Source organism: Spermophilus citellus (genome assembly GCF_964194105.1).
Source record: "Spermophilus citellus genome assembly, chromosome: 7".
In the NCBI taxonomy this organism is placed as follows: Eukaryota; Metazoa; Chordata; class Mammalia; order Rodentia; family Sciuridae; genus Spermophilus; species Spermophilus citellus.
The window spans coordinates 85754359-85773142 of record NC_138188.1 but is presented as its reverse complement, the minus strand read 5'-3'; the positions used below and the strand labels follow the sequence as shown (position 1 = coordinate 85773142).

At 36.5% G+C, this 18784-nt stretch overlaps 1 protein-coding gene and 1 pseudogene across 12 annotated transcripts in view; both read left to right on the top strand.

Moving 5' to 3' along the window:
- ABI3BP (ABI family member 3 binding protein) overlaps positions 1–18784 on the top strand; it is a 256615-nt gene that overhangs the window by 80086 nt on the left and 157745 nt on the right. For all 11 annotated transcript variants that reach the window (XM_081301600.1, XM_081301593.1, XM_081301601.1 and 8 more), the window contains exon 4: positions 1565–1697. In XM_081301600.1, coding sequence (XP_081157726.1) covers positions 1565–1697 — 133 coding nt within the window. The remainder of the gene's footprint in view (positions 1–1564; positions 1698–18784) is intronic.
- On the top strand, positions 11069–17613 carry LOC308652716 (origin recognition complex subunit 2-like; annotated as a pseudogene). Its single transcript has 2 exons — positions 11069–11664; positions 17238–17613. The product of its transcript is annotated as an origin recognition complex subunit 2-like (transcript).

The following is an 18784-nucleotide window of genomic DNA, read 5'->3' as shown; positions in this document are numbered from 1 at the left end:
AACTTTCTTGTGTTGTCTCACAACACAAGAGCTTTTGGGGGACATCTAATATCTAAACCCTAGCAGGCGACTGTATGTGTTAGTTTTCTGTTATCGTAACAGATACTTGAGGTATCTAACTCATAAAGAGATCATTTGACTCACAGTTTTAGATTATGATCAGTTGGCCCCATTGCTTAGGGCTCTGGTGGAATATCATGGCAGGAATGTATGACAGAGCAAAACTGGTAACCTCCTGTCCAGAAGATAAAAAAAGAAAGAGGAAGGGACTGGAGTCCCACAGGTCCCTTCGAGAGCACACCCTCGGGTAGCTAAAGGCCTCTCAGTAGGTCCTACCTCTTAAAGGTTCTACTAACTTTTATTGGTGCTGTGGGCTGAGGACCAAGCCTTTAGCACACTGACCATTGAGAGAGACTTCTGCAAACCATACCATCATAGATGACAAAGTGCAAATAACATCAATTTTATTATAAAAAAATAGATGAAAATATGTTGAATATTTTTACCATAAGGAAATGATAAATGTTTAAAGAGATAGGTTTATGCTTATTAGAACATTACACAATGTATGCAATAATTGAAATACATGGGATCTCATAAATATGTACAATTTTTATGAATCCGTAAAAAGTAAAAAGAGTCAACTATCCTGTACTAAGGCAATTTTCTACCAGTAGTTTATATATAATCTGAACTCAAAAGGTTTCTTGCCAAATTAACAATTACAGAACTTAAAGCAATATGAATTGCACAGTTTTCAAAAGTATTTTATTTAGATAACCACCAATAGGCTCAGATAAGGGGTACCTTCCTACCCACCTTAATAAAAGTCACAAGGCTATTTTGCTGTTTGGCTCCATTAGATTAAAATAATATGAGTTCTTCCTTATAGCAAATGAAACAGTCTCATGAAATAAAAGAGGGGATTAAATGGGAATAGAAAGGTGCACCTTTTATGTTCATTCTGTGTAGTTTTACGAGGCTTCCTTTATTTTATTTATCCTGATTGAACTAGTATTGGTCCCATGGTTGAGTTTCTTTCTTCTTCTCTCATTACTGTAGTTTCAAATACCTACCTACCCACGTACTTGAATATATAGTGATTCATCAGTATAATTCTTGGCATTTCGCAAATCCAATCAGTCCCCTTCCCATCAAAACAACTGTGCTTCCTGTACTACTCCTGCTCTTCCAGTATTATGGAAAATGTGTGGACTTTTTCCATTTAGGTACTCATTGTAGATACATGGTTTTAAAAACTTTATATCAATGAATTTTGACCCACAAAAAATAAAAAATTCGTATGGTTGGTTATGGTTTATATGTATACAGATATATATTTGCATATATACATACATATACACATGCACATAAATCTGATAAAGGGTATTTTCATTTGATCATGCTAAAATTCATGGAAGATTACTGTGTGAGCTATGTGAAAAGAATTTGATGTTTTCACACACTTTTAAAAAATCATCTTACCAAGTCATCTTCATGCATTTTACTCAAATATAAAGTACACTAAATGTTTCCATAATTAACCTGCCTGCTGTCTTCATAGGTAAAAGTCGTTCTCGCAAACCTCTGCAGCTGGTGGTTGGCACTCTGACACCAAGCTCAGTCTTCCTGTCCTGGGGTTTCCTCATTAATCCACACCATGACTGGACGTTGCCAAGTCACTGTCCCAATGACAGGTAATTCATCAAAATGAAAAATGTTGGTTTTCTATTTGAAAATTAGCACTTGCTTGTAATAGTATTTGAACATGCTGTAGAAGAACATATAAATACCAGGACCATAAGCACTTACTTATCACCTGTTAGATGTACTATTATTACAGGTGTGAAGGGAACACAGATACTTAAGTCAGGGGCCCCACCTTTGAGAGTTATGATCTTCCTGAGCAGAAAGCACAAAGATGTATGTTTCATCCCAAATAGAAAGTACATGGGGGAATGAGCCAAATAGCAAATGGACAGTAGCAATAATATGTGCAATAAAGCTGAGAGGAGGGGGATGAAGGTAGTTAGGAGAGACTAAAAATTTGGAAAGTTGCTTGGGGAAGGATGGATCTTTGCTCTGATATTTGAAGAAGTGCCTGAAACAGTAGTCCTCAAAGGATGGTCCCCAAACCAAGTAGCATTGCCACAAATGGGAATTTGTCACAAATGCAAATGGCAGGTTTCCTTCCAGATTTAAGAGAATCAGAAACTCAGGGTGGGGCTCAACCACCTGTGTTTTAACAGCCTTTCCGATGATTCTGCTGCCCACTGAAGTTTAGAATCACTGGCTTAGAAAACAGGAGAGACACCTGGGGGAGATATAGGTAGAGAAAAAATAGTGGGGAGAGAGCCACTATCTTTGGCAGAACAAGTAAGAAAAATCAAGCATATTTTTAAAACACTGCCATTTATTCATCATTCCATCCAGTGTGAATACTTGGCACTGTATGTTCATGTACCAGGCACTATGCTAAACACTGAATCATGATGCTAAATTGCTTACAAAATGGCATTTGCTTATTATAAATATTTACTACATTAGTTTCAACATTCAGAAATTGAACAAACATTCAAATTTTTAAGCTTCAATAAGGATATTTAAGTTTTTTTGTTTTAAATACAAATTGATTTTCAAATTTGCAAAGTTTTATTCCCCTTTTAAACAAAAAAATTGAGGTATAATTTAAACATAGTAAAAGGCACAGACCTTATGTGTATGTTTGAGTAATTATAAATACATAAAACCATGCATTTTACAAAACAAGAAATGGGACATTTTATCACCCTAGAAATCACCTCCCTCCAGAAGCAGTCACTGATTTGGTTCTATCATCACTGTAGATTGGTTTTCCTACTCTAAAATTCCATATGAATGGCATCGGATAGTATGGGAAGGTCTTCCCTATCTTATTTTATTCAGCATATTTTGAGATTTATTCATGACATCATAGGTATCAATCAGTCATTCCTTTTTTAAATTCCTGAATGCTACTCCACTATGTAAATATTCTAGACTATCCATTCTAGAGTATCTTCTAGACTATCCATTCCCTTGCTGGTGGATATCTGAATTGTGTTGGGTATTGGATTTTATGAATATAGATTTTATAAACATTACTGTATAAGACTTTGTGGTTATATACTTTAATTTCTTTTAGATAAATACGTAGAATGGGAATTGCTGGGTTAACTTTTTTTTTTTTTTTTGGTCTGATCTCCCATCTCCCTTCCTCAAGCAATATACAAGGTTCTTGTTGTTCTACCTGACACCAGCATTTTGCATTGCCAGCATTTTTTTGCGGCATCTATTCCATTGAAGTAGTATCTCATTATGGTTTTGATGTGTACTTCCTTAGCACCAAGGATATGAGTACTTTTTCATCTATTTTTTTAACCATGTGTATATTTTTTGTGGTTTTATTTATTTTTGTCTTAAAAGATAGGCCTTTAAAATGTTTATAAGTTCTCAAAAGTACCTTTCACATGACTTTGATTAGGAAATCTACAGTAAAAAAAATCAAATTTTTTTAATACGTTCATGGTTCTCAAGAGATAAATATTTGGAAAAAGGCACACAGAAGATATTTCCAAAACCCAATATTTTGAAAAATAATTTTGAGATGCTTCAAAAATCTGAACTATTCCTTATTTTACCCACCACTAAGTTCATGTCTTATTTTGCTTGGAAAATGTACTCTTGAAAGCACATGTTTTCTTGAGATAATTCCAGTTGTTAGTGGGTTATTCCAGGATATCAATGCTGAGAAAATAAACATTTAGGGGTTGCTTTTTATCTTCTCTGTATTAAAAAAAATTCTCCTTTGACAAAGAAAAGAAGAAAAAGAGGGAGGAAAGGAAGAAGAAAGGGAGGAAATCTGATAGTTTCATATCAAAATGCAACCTGAGTTGAACCATTAATTTGCTTGATAAATCTTTGAGCCTATTCCAACAGGTTTGGTAACCTGAAAAATTCATAAACATTATTTGTATAAAATGTCCTCCCTGCTTCCAAGTCGCTCTCTCAATTTCTCTTGGTCCGACAGACCTTTCCAGGAAAGATTCTATCTGATGAGCGGTCCTGATGGATAGAGGTTGCCACAGTTGGACAGCACAGAGAGACATGAGTACAGAGAAGTGAGGACAGATGACAAATGGGGCTGGAGTGTTGAACACAGGCACTCGACTCTAAGCCCAAGCTACACAGACCATAGGCACATCTCACCCTCACCCCCACACACACCTGTGGCCCTTCCCTTCTCATAAAATAGATGGAGCCAGACACATCAAATCACAATATTCCAAATCAATAATCCCTTTAACTAAAATTTTTGAAATTCAATAAATTAGTGAATTTCAAAAACAGAACTAAAAAGAAACCTTTGGAGTACATATAGATTTCATTTTTCAGCCTCTTTTCTCCCAAGTTAGTAGAGTTAATAATAAAGAGATGACACTTAGAGTCCTCGGCATATTTGAGAAAAATTATTAGACTTTATTTGAAAGTGTTGGAAATGTTGTGCATATTCTAAACACCCAAATAAATCCACTATAACTGCAAATAAGTATAATTAAAAGCAGACTTGGTGATATCTACCTTCACATGTTCACACAGATTTTTTTTTTAATTTTTTATTGATTATTTAAAGCATTACATAGAGAATTGAACAACAGCAGGGCAGATTTTTTTTTTAAAATTTAGAGTTCAGACCAATCCAGTAAATTACAATAAGCAATAATAACTAAAGGGGATGACTATTTCTTGAAAATTGGAAGATTACACAGCTGAAATGTTCTTTCAGGAATATCTTCTTACAAAACCATTGGAATCTGAATGCCTTTGGCTTACCACAGGAACACCAAGTGGTGTCATTTTTAAGCCACTGAACTCAAATATCTGGAACCCTCAGTAAAGTCTCTGATTTACATAAACCATTTCACATTGGTCTGTATAGACTTCTTCATCCTATGCAAATGATATATTGGAAAAGTTTTTCCTTTGTCCTTTGACTTTGGATGTTCTATATCAAAACTCATAAGTAGTAAGTTTCCAAAGAGAAAAATGCCTGCTTTCTTTTGTTTGTTTTAAGCACAGAAGTATTAATGGAAATCATTTTATCTTTGTGGTGCATTTCTACTTCTATTTGCATGGGTTCCATATGAGTCTTCCATGGTTTTAGATCTTTTTCTGAGTCCACACTGGAGAGAGGTGATGTGCTTTATTTAAGGTTTTGTTCTTAATGGGCTTTAAATGGAAGAATGTACACATTTGTCCCCAAAATGACTAAGGCCAAAAAAATATTCCCAAACTGTCCCAGATGAAGAATAAAGTATGTTTTTAACAGAAATTTATGTCACCATTAATAGCTTATTTTTTCTTTCCCATGTTTCCAACTCGTTAAAGTTTTCAAGATTGCTTTGGTTCTCCTTTGCCAATTTATTAAAGCATTATAACTTGTTTAGAAATCATTTTCACATTATTCTGACACTTTCATATTGGGCTTATTTCCTCTTAATGTAGAATGAGGGCTCTCCTTTTTGGCTGGTCCAGAGCAGTCTGTTCTTGCCTTTTATTTTTTTCTCCCAAGTTTTAAAGAAGTGGGTATTTTCAATGCTGAAGTCTCTCTTGATTGAGCCCAATGTCTGTTACCCATTTGTGGGGTAGTGTAAATTTAAGTTCTGTGAGGACAGGGACTGTGTGCCTCTTGCCCATTATTGTCACCCCAGTCCCCATGCCAGGGTCTGGAACATTATAGACCTTAGTAAATACATGTTGAATAAATACACAGTGAGATATCAACATTTTAACTTTTACATATCACTATTACCTCAAGCTCTATAAGACAAAATTGAACTCACACTTTTTCTCTTGATAACCTCATTTATCTTTTTATTATTTGAGGGAAGTTCCATCCCTTTACCCTAATTTGAGGACTTATTCACTTTTGACATTTCATCTTATACAGTCTATAAAGGCACCATATGGTTCATTTTTCTTTTGAGAAGTATCTATATTCATTTCACCATTTCCACACTAATAATTCTAATCCAACCACTCCTCAGTGGAAGCTGTCTACATTCCCTGACTCATTTTCCTACCCCAGTCCATCCTAGCTTCTACAACTGAGGAAATCTGGACCATCCACCATCAGCTTACTCTTTTTTTTTTGTACTAAATTAATCTTTACCTCTACCTCACTTCTCTTTTTTTCCAAGGAACCCATCTTTGACCTAAGACAGTGTTTCTGGTCCCATCTCTTCCCACGAGCCGTTTCTTCCTCACTGTTCTCCTCTCTATTACCCCTTCTCTCCCCTTAGTGCCTTGCCTCCTACTTGTAAACATATTCAAGATTTCCCTAACCCAAACCAAAACCATCTGTTGATCTCATGTCTTCCAAGCAACTTTTCAATCTCTTAATTCTCAAGCTTCTCTGAATTATCTGCTACATACTTGATTTCTACACCACCCACATATTCCTTTTTCCTGGCTTCCATTCCCTTTCTACCATTTCATGAAAACAACTTTTAGTGGTCACCAATTCATTGCTAAATCCAGTAGAATTTTCTAAGCTATTACCCTTCTTAACTTCTCTGGAATTGATGGCTATCCCCTCAATCCTGAATTCTTTCTTTCTTGGACATTTTTCTTCTTGCTCCTCTAACCGTTCCTTCTCTCCTTTGCCAACCTCTTTTCCTACCTACTAAATGTGAAATAATGTTCTGTTCTTGGTGCTCTTATCTTCATGTCCCCTTACCTATGCCTTGTCTTTAACTATCACCTGTTAGGTAAAGCATTGCTTCTCAAACTTTGATGTGTGCACAGATCTTTCTGTGGACTCTGTTAAAATGCAAATTCCAATTCAGTGAGCCTGGGGAAGATCCCAACATTTTGCTTTTCTAAAAAGTTACCAGTAACTAATGTTGTTGTTCTACTGAGATCAGGAGGAGTGGCATGGATGTCAATGACTACCAAACCTGAAACTCTGACCAGGACCCATTTTCAAATTTATAAGACTACATTTTCAGTTACTGTGGAATATTTTCATTAGAAGACTAAGGAACAATGATCAGCACATCAAACTCAAACTAAGTTCACATTTTTACACTATTAAAAGAATAATTTTACCATCACTTTATTTTCTTCTCACATTTGAAAACTTTTAATTTTTATGTTCCCTTTCCTTGGTACTCATATTTCATAAAGATCTGGTCTCATCAATTCTTTTCAGAAAAAAACTTTCATCTATTTCCTTTTTTTATTTTGTTTCTTCCATGATTCATTTTCTTGCTTCTCATTTCTGGACTGCCCTTTGAGTAAGATCATTCCCTCTGATTTCTAATTCTTCTACTCCCAGTACACCTAGGTTCTGTCTTCAGTGCAAAGCTTTATTCATCTGCTGAGAAATCTCTACCAAATTCCCTGTACCAGGTAAAAGGGGACATAGACGTTCTCATAAAACAATTCTCAAAACATATCTGGGCTATGCTTCTAGGGTGAGGAAAAAGTTTGGATTAGTAAAAGAAGAAGAAAGAACATTGACAATGGAATGTGTTAGAAAGTGTCCTTTGACATGAAGAAATTAAAAAAAAAGTATAGAAGAGATGTCTTAGAAAATGTAATAGCTAATGTATCAAAACATAAGCATTGGACCCAAAAAATTATATATATTCATATATATTTATTCATCCATCCTAAAAGATGGTCAGTGGCATACAGTAAGGTCGGGTAGTTTGTAGACAGGCTAAATTTATTTATTTATTTATTTTTAATTTTTTTTAACATTTATTTTTTAGGTGTAGATGGACACAACACAATGCCTTTATTTTTATGTGGTACTGAGGATTGAACCTGGGTCTTGCCCGTGCTAGGCAAGAGCTCTACCGCTGAGCCACAATCCCAGCCCCAGACTAAATTTATTTTGGTGTTCTTCAATTTATCTACTGGGTATAATTCATCACAAATTTAGCTGCATTTTCTACCTCTGTCTCAGTACTTTATTCAATAGAATGTCTGATACATTGCTGAAATAAATTTCTATAAACAAAGGATCTGAAAAGTCCAAATCACCTTCTCAGAAAATTGATGTGAAAGTCAGTAAAGATACTTCCCTGAAGTCATGCTACTAACATGTAATTGACTAGTAATCTGGTCAAATCACTCCCTCCCTTTTCTATTACATTCTATGGATTCTTTAAAGCTATAATAGTTAATGTTATACTGAGACTAATGCCAGTTGAAGCAGACACTATCTCCACCAACTCTTACCCCTTCATTAGGATATGAAATGCTCTATCCTGAACATCCAAGTTGCTGGAGGCAGGTTTTCCAGAGGTCTGGTCTAATAACATTCACTGGATGCTGTCTATATTTTTAAGAGACTTGTTGCCTCTGTGCAGTGTCCAAGTTTAATCATTCACAAAACAATTAGATGCAACCAACATTTGATCTTGAATGTCCTCAGACAATGAGAAGACCGACTATAGGTTAAGTACACAGTAAAGCAATAAAGAGCCCTGAATTATGTTAAATATTAATCTCTTTTGCAGTTCTTCCATTTGGGGTTATTTTATGTTTTGTTTTGTGTTTTTTTTTTCATTTCCTTTTGCCAAGCAGAGAGGAGAAAGAGTCCCTGAAAAATCAAAAGGTATTAAGAGTAAGAAAACAGCATGTACCCGGCTCTCTCACTGATTATCAGATTTTAGGTACTTAGCCTCTCTTTTGCTTCTATAGTAATTCTTGATCTGTTCAGGGTTTATTATATGAATAAACTGAAATAAATAAATTAAAATCTTAAGGCCTCTGCAAATGTACACTGCAGATTTTACTTCAGCTTGCATTAGTTCTGTAAGAATGCTGCATTTTGGTGAATGAAACCCTATAAAATGAATAGCACATTGCAAAATATAATTGAAGGGACTGGGGTTGTGGCTTAATGCTAGAGTGCTTGCCTGGCATGTGTGAGGCACTGGATTTGATTCTCAGCACCACATATAAATAAATGAATAAAATAAAGGTGTGTGTGTGTGTATGTATGTATGTATATACATACATACACATACACATATACATATATATAAAATTGTAGACCTAATGGCTTAAATCACATTTTTGTTGTTGTTTGTTAGTTTTGGTGGTTTTTGGTGATTGAAACTTTGGCCAGTTAGAGCTCGTAATTACATTCTCATATTTAAATGACCCAATGAGAAACTAAATATCCATTCTATTCATTCTACAAATACTTATGGAACACTCTCTACACAGGAGGTTATAAAGCACAGTTTATTATTATGGAATCTTTTTTTAATCAAGGAAAATTTACTTCACTACTTCTAATATAACTAGACAGTCCCATACACTCTCTCCTTTAAAGATTACAAACTCAGGCAATGTTGACAAGGGTGAATACAACTGAAGAAGGGAAGGGCTGCCTGCCATTTGGTAGGAGGGAGCCTTTTGATGGAAATTAAAGAAATTTTCAGGCTGAAATTTGTTTAAACATGCGGTTAAGTTTAGGGTTTTTAAAAAGCACAGAATATTTCTGTCTTGTTTTATTCACAGGAAGACAATATGAAGTTGAGTTTATTGGAAAGCCTAGACTCTGGCCTTTTGTAATTTGGTTTGCAATGGGGCCCCAGATCATGCGAGCAATTAAGTCCTCAGCAATGTGTTCATCCTAGAGATGCATACTTGTGGTAGCCCATCTGGTCTGATTTTAGCTTCTCAGTGTTTCTCTAAAGTCTTGTAAGAGCCAGGGCAGGGATAAAATAACAAAAATTTCATGTAACATACTTGTCAAGAAGTGTATTTCATAAATCACTGTTGATATTTTGACTCACAAGACACAAAGGGCTTGTATTCTATAACATTTTTTACCAGTAGCAGTTAGTATTTTGGCTAGAGCAGCCTCCTTCCCTCTGTCTGCCATCTGCTATTTTGGAAGGGAGAGTAGAGCCCCGAGAGCAGCTTTTAATGGAAAGAAGCAAGCTAATGGATGATTCTAGTAATTTCAGTGCTTTGTAATCAGAAACAAAGTAGGCTGAATATACAAATATACAAATATCCCTCCTTCCTTCCCTCCTTATTAAACTGAAAACCCCCTGCTGACTCCAAGGGTGCAAAAGCTTGTGCAAGGTCCCCTCACTTAGAAGGGCCAAAGTTTGTTTTAATACCCTATTGTCACTATCTTAAAATCCTTAATAATACTTTTATACAAGGGGTCCACATTTTCATTTTACATTGAAACTTAGCATGACTCTGTCTAAACTTTCCAGCTGCAGAATATATGGTAGCTTAAAAGGTGAGTAAACTGGAATTAAAGGAAAAGAAGACACTAAAGGAACTAAATTAAAGAAGGAGCGAGCTCAGCTTTTAGTCAAGCAAGCCCCACTTCTTTAATCAGGAAGTCACAATGTGAGTTGGAGGAAAATGAGCAAGTCTTAAAGAATCATAACTCTGTGGAAGTTTTGGGAAGAAATGTTCAAGAATCCTTAAAAAAATGACTCTGCTAAAGAAGTCAATCCTTGAAAAATGACTCTCTTTTTTTTTCAGAAGAGAAAACACTCTGAAAAGATGGCTAAGTTAGCTTCAGAACTAGCAAAACAAGAAAAAGTATTTCATTCAGGTGAAGAATGATCCTGAAATGAGGATAAACATTCCTTAAAGTAGCAAGGGGTATTCTGCTTCAGACAACGTCCTGCCAAAGAACAATGATAAAAGTGAATGTCTGTGAACACTACTCCATAGTCTAAGAAAAAGATTAATAGTACCAAGTTTCCATTCTGACAGTGAAAGTGAATATTCTACTTCCAACTCAGAGGATGATGAAGAGGTTGCTTGGAATATGTAGAGACCACTAACGCAGTCATTTTCATCCAAAAGATTCAACCTCAGGATACAGTAGGTTCAGCTCCTCTTTACAAAAAAAAAAAAACCTTCTAAGAAAATGAAAAAAAGATTAAAAAGTAACAGTAGAGAATATTTTGAAGCTCACAGTAGTTCAAAGTTTTAACCTCTGATAGATAATTCCAGAAACGTCAGTGCTTTGTAAAGTAGGCTGAATATACAAATGCATTCCCTCCCTTCCTCTGATAGAACACTATAGAAGCTAAAGAGAGCAACATTAGACTAGCAAAATCTGCATAATTTATTCAGCAAAGTTTCTTCTTCCTTTTCTGCTGAACTTAAACAAATCAATAATATAAGAAATTATTTCATAAATAGATGCTGTAGTTATACCTTGGGTTCCACATTGTGCTTTATGGTTTGGGTTCTAAGATTTATGAGAAAGCTTTCGAACCACTATGATGCAAGATTCCATTCATGTTGCCACCAGTGGCTTCTTTTCTGGAATCAGTAAATATTGATTTCTCTAACAGAAGAAGTCCTCAATATTATGGGTACTTTCCAAAGTATACTGGACCAATTAGACTGGATAGTAAACAAATTTAAAGAAGATTCTTCTTTGAAACTCTTCCTTTTTTTGTCCACAATTTGGATAGCTAGTTATTGAGGAGACAAGAGTCAGCTAATAATTGAATAGTTATCATCTTTATGTAACATACACCTTATTGCATCTATTGTTCACCTCAATGTACCTCTTATGTGGGATCATGCAAAGCAAAGTCTTTATAACTGGCTCTGGTATGAAACTACTACATATAGGTTTTTTTTTTTTTTTTGAGAGAAGGGAAAAAGATTTATTGCTTTGCTAGCAAAGGAGAAACGCATGGGATTCCTGTCCCAAAGGCTGTGATACTACCCACCAGCAGGAATATGGGTCTTTTAAAGAGGTGATTCAAAGGCTACATTCCACCTGTTCTCTGTTGGAGTTGTAATTTGCTTGTTAATTTGGGAGATAATCATTTCTGAGCTCTTCTGGTACCATCCCCAAGGTCTGGATTACTTCCTTCCTATGGTAAGTGTGTACTCTGAGAACAGATAAATCTGCCTAACACAGGGAAGAAAGGTAATCCTGTTTCCCCCAAGATTAGGGAATGAGAGAGATTAAGGAGGAGTAGGGAAAGAGGAAGAGAAAGTAACATGTTCATTTTAAAAATAAGTTGCAGTGGCAGAGCAGCAAGGGCTATATTAAAAGCATAAAATGGACCAATGTTACATTTCCCCCACTGTCAATTTCAATTTCTACATTCCATTTCTATGGAAAACTGAGCAATGACATCTCCAAGCTTCTTCCTGTGGAAAGAGAGCAAAGTTGGGGGAAGTAATACAAAGTCCTTATTTGCTATTTGGAGGTGGAGGGGAGGCATGGACAGTTAAGGTTATTCATCATCGGAGCAGTCCAGAGGTCCATAGTGGCAGATGGCAGATGACTGGACAGGGCATACATAGGGCAGGGATAATGCTAACACAATAATAAATAAGACAAAGTATTACTTTTTTGTGAACAATTAGCATAAATCAATTGATACTTCAGCCAGTCTCTGAAAACCATCAAGACAGTAACTCATAATCATATCAGTGAAAAATAGATTGAGTTTATCAATGTAGGAAGTTAGGAAGATTTGTAGGTCTATGAGATCATACTCAAATTAACTCAGGACAAACTTGTGACTCTAGAGTCCTTTGTGATCATTATTATTAGGCACTCCCACACAAGAACAATTTCTTTATAGTCTCCAGCTTTATTTACTTTTGGTAGGACTGACAGAAGTGCACATTTTAAGTTACATTAAAAAAAGAAACATTGTTTTTCCTTTTAAATGTCCATGTAGGACTGTTCTTAGGCTATACTCACCTGCCAGGTATTTAAGACCAAGTTGGTAAAAACTGACTTTGTTTCTGTCTCCTGTTAAGAATTAGCTGAGATTCTTCAGAGATCACTCTTGGGAACATATGTGAAGACTCTTGGCTCTTAACTCATCTTGCTAAAGATTGCTTTAGCTATTCTGGGCCTCTTATTTTTCCAGATGAATTTCATGATTGCTTTTTCTATTTCTATGAAGAATGCCATTGTGATTTTGATTGGAATTGCATTACATCTGTATAGTGCTTTTGGTAGTATGGTAATATTCATAATATTAATTCTGCTATCCAAGAGCAAGGTAGATCTTTCCATCTTCTAAGGTCTTCTTTGATTTCTTTCTTTAAGGTTCTGTAGTTTTCATTATAGAGGTCTTTCACTTCTTTCATTAATTTGATTCCCAAGTTTTTTTTTGTTTTTTTGTTTTTGAAGCTATTGTAAATGAGATAGTTTTCCTTTCAGAGGATTTGTCACTGATATACAGAAATTCCTTTATTTTATGGGTGTGGATTTTATATCCTGATATTTTGCTGAATTCATATAGTAGTTCTAGAAGTTTTCTGGTGGAACTTTTTGGGTCTTCTAAGTATAGAATCATATTGTCAGTAAATAGTGCTAATTTAAGTTTTTCTTTACCTATCCATATCCCTTTAATTTCTTTTGTCTGTCTAATTGCTCTGGCTTGTATTTCAAGAACTGTGTTAAATTGAAGTGGTGAAAGAGGGCATCCCTGTCTTGTTCTAGTTTTTAGAGGGAATGCTTTCAATTTTCTCCATTTAGAATGATGTTGACCTGGGACTTAACATAGATAGCCTTTACAATATTGAGCTATGTTCCTGTTATCCCTAGTTTTTCTAGTGTTTTGAACAAGAAAGGGCACTGTATTTTGTCAAATGCTTTTTCTGTGTCTATTGAGATGATTGTATGATTCTTTAAGTCTACTGATGTGATAAATCACATTTATTGGTTTTCATATGTTGAACCAACCTTGCATCCCTGGGATGAATCCCACTTGATTGTGGTACACTATCTCTTTGATATGTTTTTGTCTTTGATTTTCCAGACTCTTATTGAGAATTTTTGCATCTATGTTCATTAGAGATAGTGGTCTGAAGTTTTCTTTCTTTGATGTGTCTTTGCTTGGTTTTAGAATCAGGGTGATATTGGCCTCATAGAATGAGTTAGGAAGTGCTGCCTATTTTTCTGTTTTCTGAAATAAATTGAAGAGTAGTGATATTAGTCTTCTTTAAAGGTCTTGTATAACTCAGCTGTGTGTCCATCTGGTCCTGGTCTTTTTTTTTTTTTTTTTTTTTTTTTTGGTTGGTAGACGTCTCATGGTGTCTTCTATTTCATTGCTTGATATTTGTCTGTTTAAATTGTGTCGTTCTGATTCAATTTGGGCAAATCATATGATTTAAAAAATCTATTGATGTCTTTGATATTTTCTATTTTATTGGAGTACAAGTTTTCAAAATAATTTCTAATTATCTTTTATATTTCTGTTGTGATATTACCTTTTTCATCATGTATGTTAGCAATTTGAGTTTTCTCCCTCCTTCTCTTTGTTAGCATAGCTATGGGTCTGTCAATTTTATTTATTTTTTTCAAAGAATCAACTTTTTTTCTGTCGTTTTTTTTTAATTGTTTCTTTTGTTTTAATGTATCTCTAATTTTAATTATTTCCTGTCTTCTGTTTTGGGTGTTGATTTATTCTTCTTTTTATAGGGCTTTGAGATTTAATGTTAGGTCATTTATTTGTTGACCTTTTCTTCTTTTAAGAAATGAACTCAATGTGATAAACTTTCCTCTTAGTACTGCCTTTATAGTGTCCCAGATATTTCAATATGTTGTGTCTAAGTTCTCATTTACCTCTAGGAATTTTTCAATCTCCTCCTTGGGTCTTTTGCAACCCATTGTTCATTCAGTAGTATATCATTTAGTCTCCAGATGATGGAGTAGCTTTTATTTTTTATTTTGTCATTGATTTCTAATCTTATTCCATTATCTAATAAAATGCAGGGTAGTATCTCTGCTTTTTTGTATTTTCTAAGAGTTACTTTGTGGCATGTTATATGGATTATTTTAGAGAAGGATCTATGTGCTGCTGAGAAGAAAGTCTATTTGCTTATCGAAGGATGAAATATTCTATATATGTCAATTAAGTCTAAGTTATTGATTGTATTATTGAGTTCTATAGTTTCTTTGTTCAGCTTTTGTTTGGAAGATCTGTCTAGTGGTGAGAGAGCTGTGTTAAAAGTCACCCATGATTATTGTGTTGTTGTCAATTGACTCTTAAACTTGAAAAGCATTTGTTTGATGAACATAGATGCTCCATTGTTTGGGACATATTTGTTATGACTTGTTGGTGTATGGTTCCCTTGAGCAGTATGAAATGTCCTTCTTTATCCTTTTTGATTAACTTTAGCTATTCAGATGTACCAGTCCTCAGAAATCCTGATTCATGCAAAGTACTTGGTTTCACATATGTTGGTGATATGAGAGCAGGAGAATAGAAGGGGAGGAAAAAAAAATCCCCAAGTAAGAATCCAGGACTGTTAATTGTTTTGGTTGGAGATCATATCTTTTCTGCTTCCCTTCTCAACCAATAGGTGGGGTTGTCTGTTGTTAGCTGGTATCTCTGCCTTCAGTATGGTGAAGGTAACCAGGGTGGGAAGGCTAGTCCTGGTGCAGGGCACCTGGAAGTGAGGCATGGCACCTGCCAGTCCCTAAAAGGAGACTGCACCTCAAGGGTCTCTTTGTGTGTCCTATCTCCTATGTTGCCTGAAAATTTCCCAGTTCCTGGTCTCTCTGTTAGTCTCCAAACTGTTGCACCCTCCTGCTCTCCCTTACTAGTTCCCATTTAAGGGATCTCTCTCACAGGCCTCCAGTGGGTGGCGCCCTGATCGCACTGCGCACCTGTCGCACTGAGACCTGTTATGTGTTGGGCAGTTACTGTGCCCTGCTGGGGAAAGAGGGGAGTTGGAAACCCGGTGTATGGCCAGCTGAAGTTCCAATCTGGGAGCTGCCCCCACCAAAGATAGAGAGGAAGGTGACCCAAGATGGAAGAGGGCCACTTCCAGCGCCAGGGTGGGGTGAGCCAGGCAATGGCATTGTGCGATGTATTCAGAGATGAGCTCTGTGGCGTGCAGTGTTGCAGCCGTTGGCTGTCTTTAGAACCTGTGAGATGTCCTCAGGTGCAAGCAGACTACCACGTGTAGGGGACTATGGCAGTAGCTGCTGAGTCACCAGATGGAGGCAACCAAGGGATTCCCATGTTGGTAGATGGGGGTCCACAGGGTAGTGGCAGCTGGAGTTCCTGTAGATGAGTAGCAGCTGAGTGTCCTGCATGGGAACGGAGTGGTATCTGGGAATTCTGCTCTGGTACTGATGCGGTGATCCTGCTAAAGCCCTCGGGAACCCTGAGTGGGCTAGAAGTCGGGAGTTTGGAGTTTGGAGCTCTAACACTGAAGCCCGGGGCCCTGTGCAGAGGCACAGTGCTGGTGATTTCTACATGAGAGCAGCAGTGTAGGAGTCCTCTATCACTCTCAGAGAAGCAGTATTCCCACTAGTTGAGACCTGGGTCACAGAGCAACACAGAATGCTGCCTCCTTCTGGCCCACCATCTTTTTTTTTTTTTTTTTTTTTTTTTTTTTTTTTTTTTTTTTTTTAAAGAGAGAGTGATGGAGAGAGAGAGAGAGAATTTTTTTTTTAATATTTATTTTTTAGTTATCGGCGGACACAACATCATTGTTTGTATGTGGTGCTGAGGATCGAACCCGGGCCGCACGCATGCCAGGCGAGCGCGCTACCACTTGAGCCACATCCCCAGCCCATGGCCCACCATCTTGGCTCTCCGTATGTAGGTTCTAGAGTCCCACTTAATCCTGACATCTGCACCAGTGGTGCCATGGATGTCCCCAGAAAGAGGAACCAGATGGGTAGAATCAAGGGTCTTGATGTGCACACTGGGGGACTTACCAGATGGCCAAGGGTGTTGCAACTTTACTGAGTTCAGTTTCCTTTTTCTCAAAATGGATCATGATGGAGCAACCTGTACCGTTCAGGAAGAGAAGGCAGGAGTTCCCTGAAGCAAAAGGAGATTTGACAGCTGCTAGGATAGTCTCTCAGTCACTTCCTTTACTCACAGGATTAGCTCCTTAGTTCAACCCAGGCAAACTCACCCATCTCCTAACTCTCCGGCAGTTTGCTCTCAGCAAGTTCACCAGCCACCTTGCATCCTCAGCATGGAAGTAGGGTTTCTTAGAGAGCCAGGCCTGCCCAAGAAAGCTGGAGCTGGGACCATTCTCAAGTCGCATCTGGGTTGCCAATTTGTTGCCAAAACTCTGTCCTTATTCCCAATGTCAGTCCAATAACAAGGACATGATTTTGAGATAAAGAAAAAAGGTTTATTGCTTTGCTAGCAAAGGAGAAACACAAGGACTCCTGTCCCAGAAGTTGTGGTTTTTACATACAGTTTTTATACTAAAGAAACCTCCTATAAGAAATTTCTTTTGGTTAAACAATCTGGATCTCTACCACTTGGTTCCCTGACTCAAGTTTTACAAAGCCATATCCCTAATCTAAGCGGGATTTACTTTTTGGCTACTAATAAAGTATCAGCTGGATAATCAGGGTAACCCTTCATACATTGGACTTTCTTTTCCAGGTTTTTACCAGCACTGTCAGGAGGCATTCTTTGTCAATAGTGTGTGACATTCCTGGCCCACTTAATGGAATTCAGGGACCACAAACTTACAAAAACAAAGAGAACTGACAGAGTGGAATATTTATTAATTCCTGTTGACAGTGGAACATTGACTGATTTCTTAGAAAATGAAGACAAGGCTTAAAGCTGTCCTTTGCTCTGATCCTTCCTTGCAAGGGCAGTTGTGCCGAGCCGCCACTCCTCTAGTCAAAAGTGTTGCATTTGCATACAACATTAGATTATTTTTCCAGCGTATAAGATTTAACATTGGGAGTGGGGGATGTCACCTTTTGATTAGTCAGACTGTTATATCATCTCTAGTACTATGCAGTGGTCCTTGAGTTGGAGAGAATGTGCCGTTCACTCATTACCTCTCCGTAGACTTTTTGCTGAAATGATTAGTGTGCTCAGGGACTATTTGGAACTTGATGCTTTTGAATTCTTTTCTACTAGAGATATCATTCCTAATTTTTGAGGGTCTTTTAATATTCAGCTAATTGTTTGCAAATGTGCTTGTTCAAGGACACAGAAGTTCAAAGATGGGTATTATGTAAGTGTGTTCTGTATTTCAGAACAGGTGAGTAGAGAAAGCAGATCATTTCTTGCTGTTTCTGAAATAACTTAAGAAAAGGTCTGATGGAGAAGAAGTAGGTCATCTACCTTTCTCTTTTTGGATTTAGGATACATATTTAGGGGGTGACTGGGTAATGCCACTGGGATAAGGGGATAAATGTAACAAGCATATAGAGTGTATACCCAACCTAGAAAGCACATCAACTATAGCTCACATTTGGAATAGTCATTATCTGTGCCATGACCTTGACCTTCCTGATGTAAGTGAGAAGCCAGGCTAGAGAAATTAAATCTTGACTATAGTTTAATAAATTTTTTCAGAACACTACATTATTTTTGTATAAAGACATTTTCATGAATAACATGCAGGTGAGTAGTATATTAGTGGTTGGTGAAAATCTTGGTTTCTCTGTCAAGTAGACATAAAGCTCACTGTAAGGCATTTCCATTTTTTTTCCCTTAAAGTGACAATTTCAAGCCTCCTATACATTTGCATAAACCTTTTTTTCATAGGAAAGAAATAAAGGCTAAGCTTAGCCATCATTGTCTTATAGTCTTCACATACCCCTGGAAATGTTTCACATTTGGAAATAAAATTTTTCACTTAAATATCATTGTAATAACATCTGTACTGCAGAAGCTTTTCTCATTTCTTACCCTGTAAACCCTTTTAATGAAAATATTTCCAGAAATAATTGCAAATTTTTTCATTTGTTTGTGGTATATAATTAATTTCATATTGA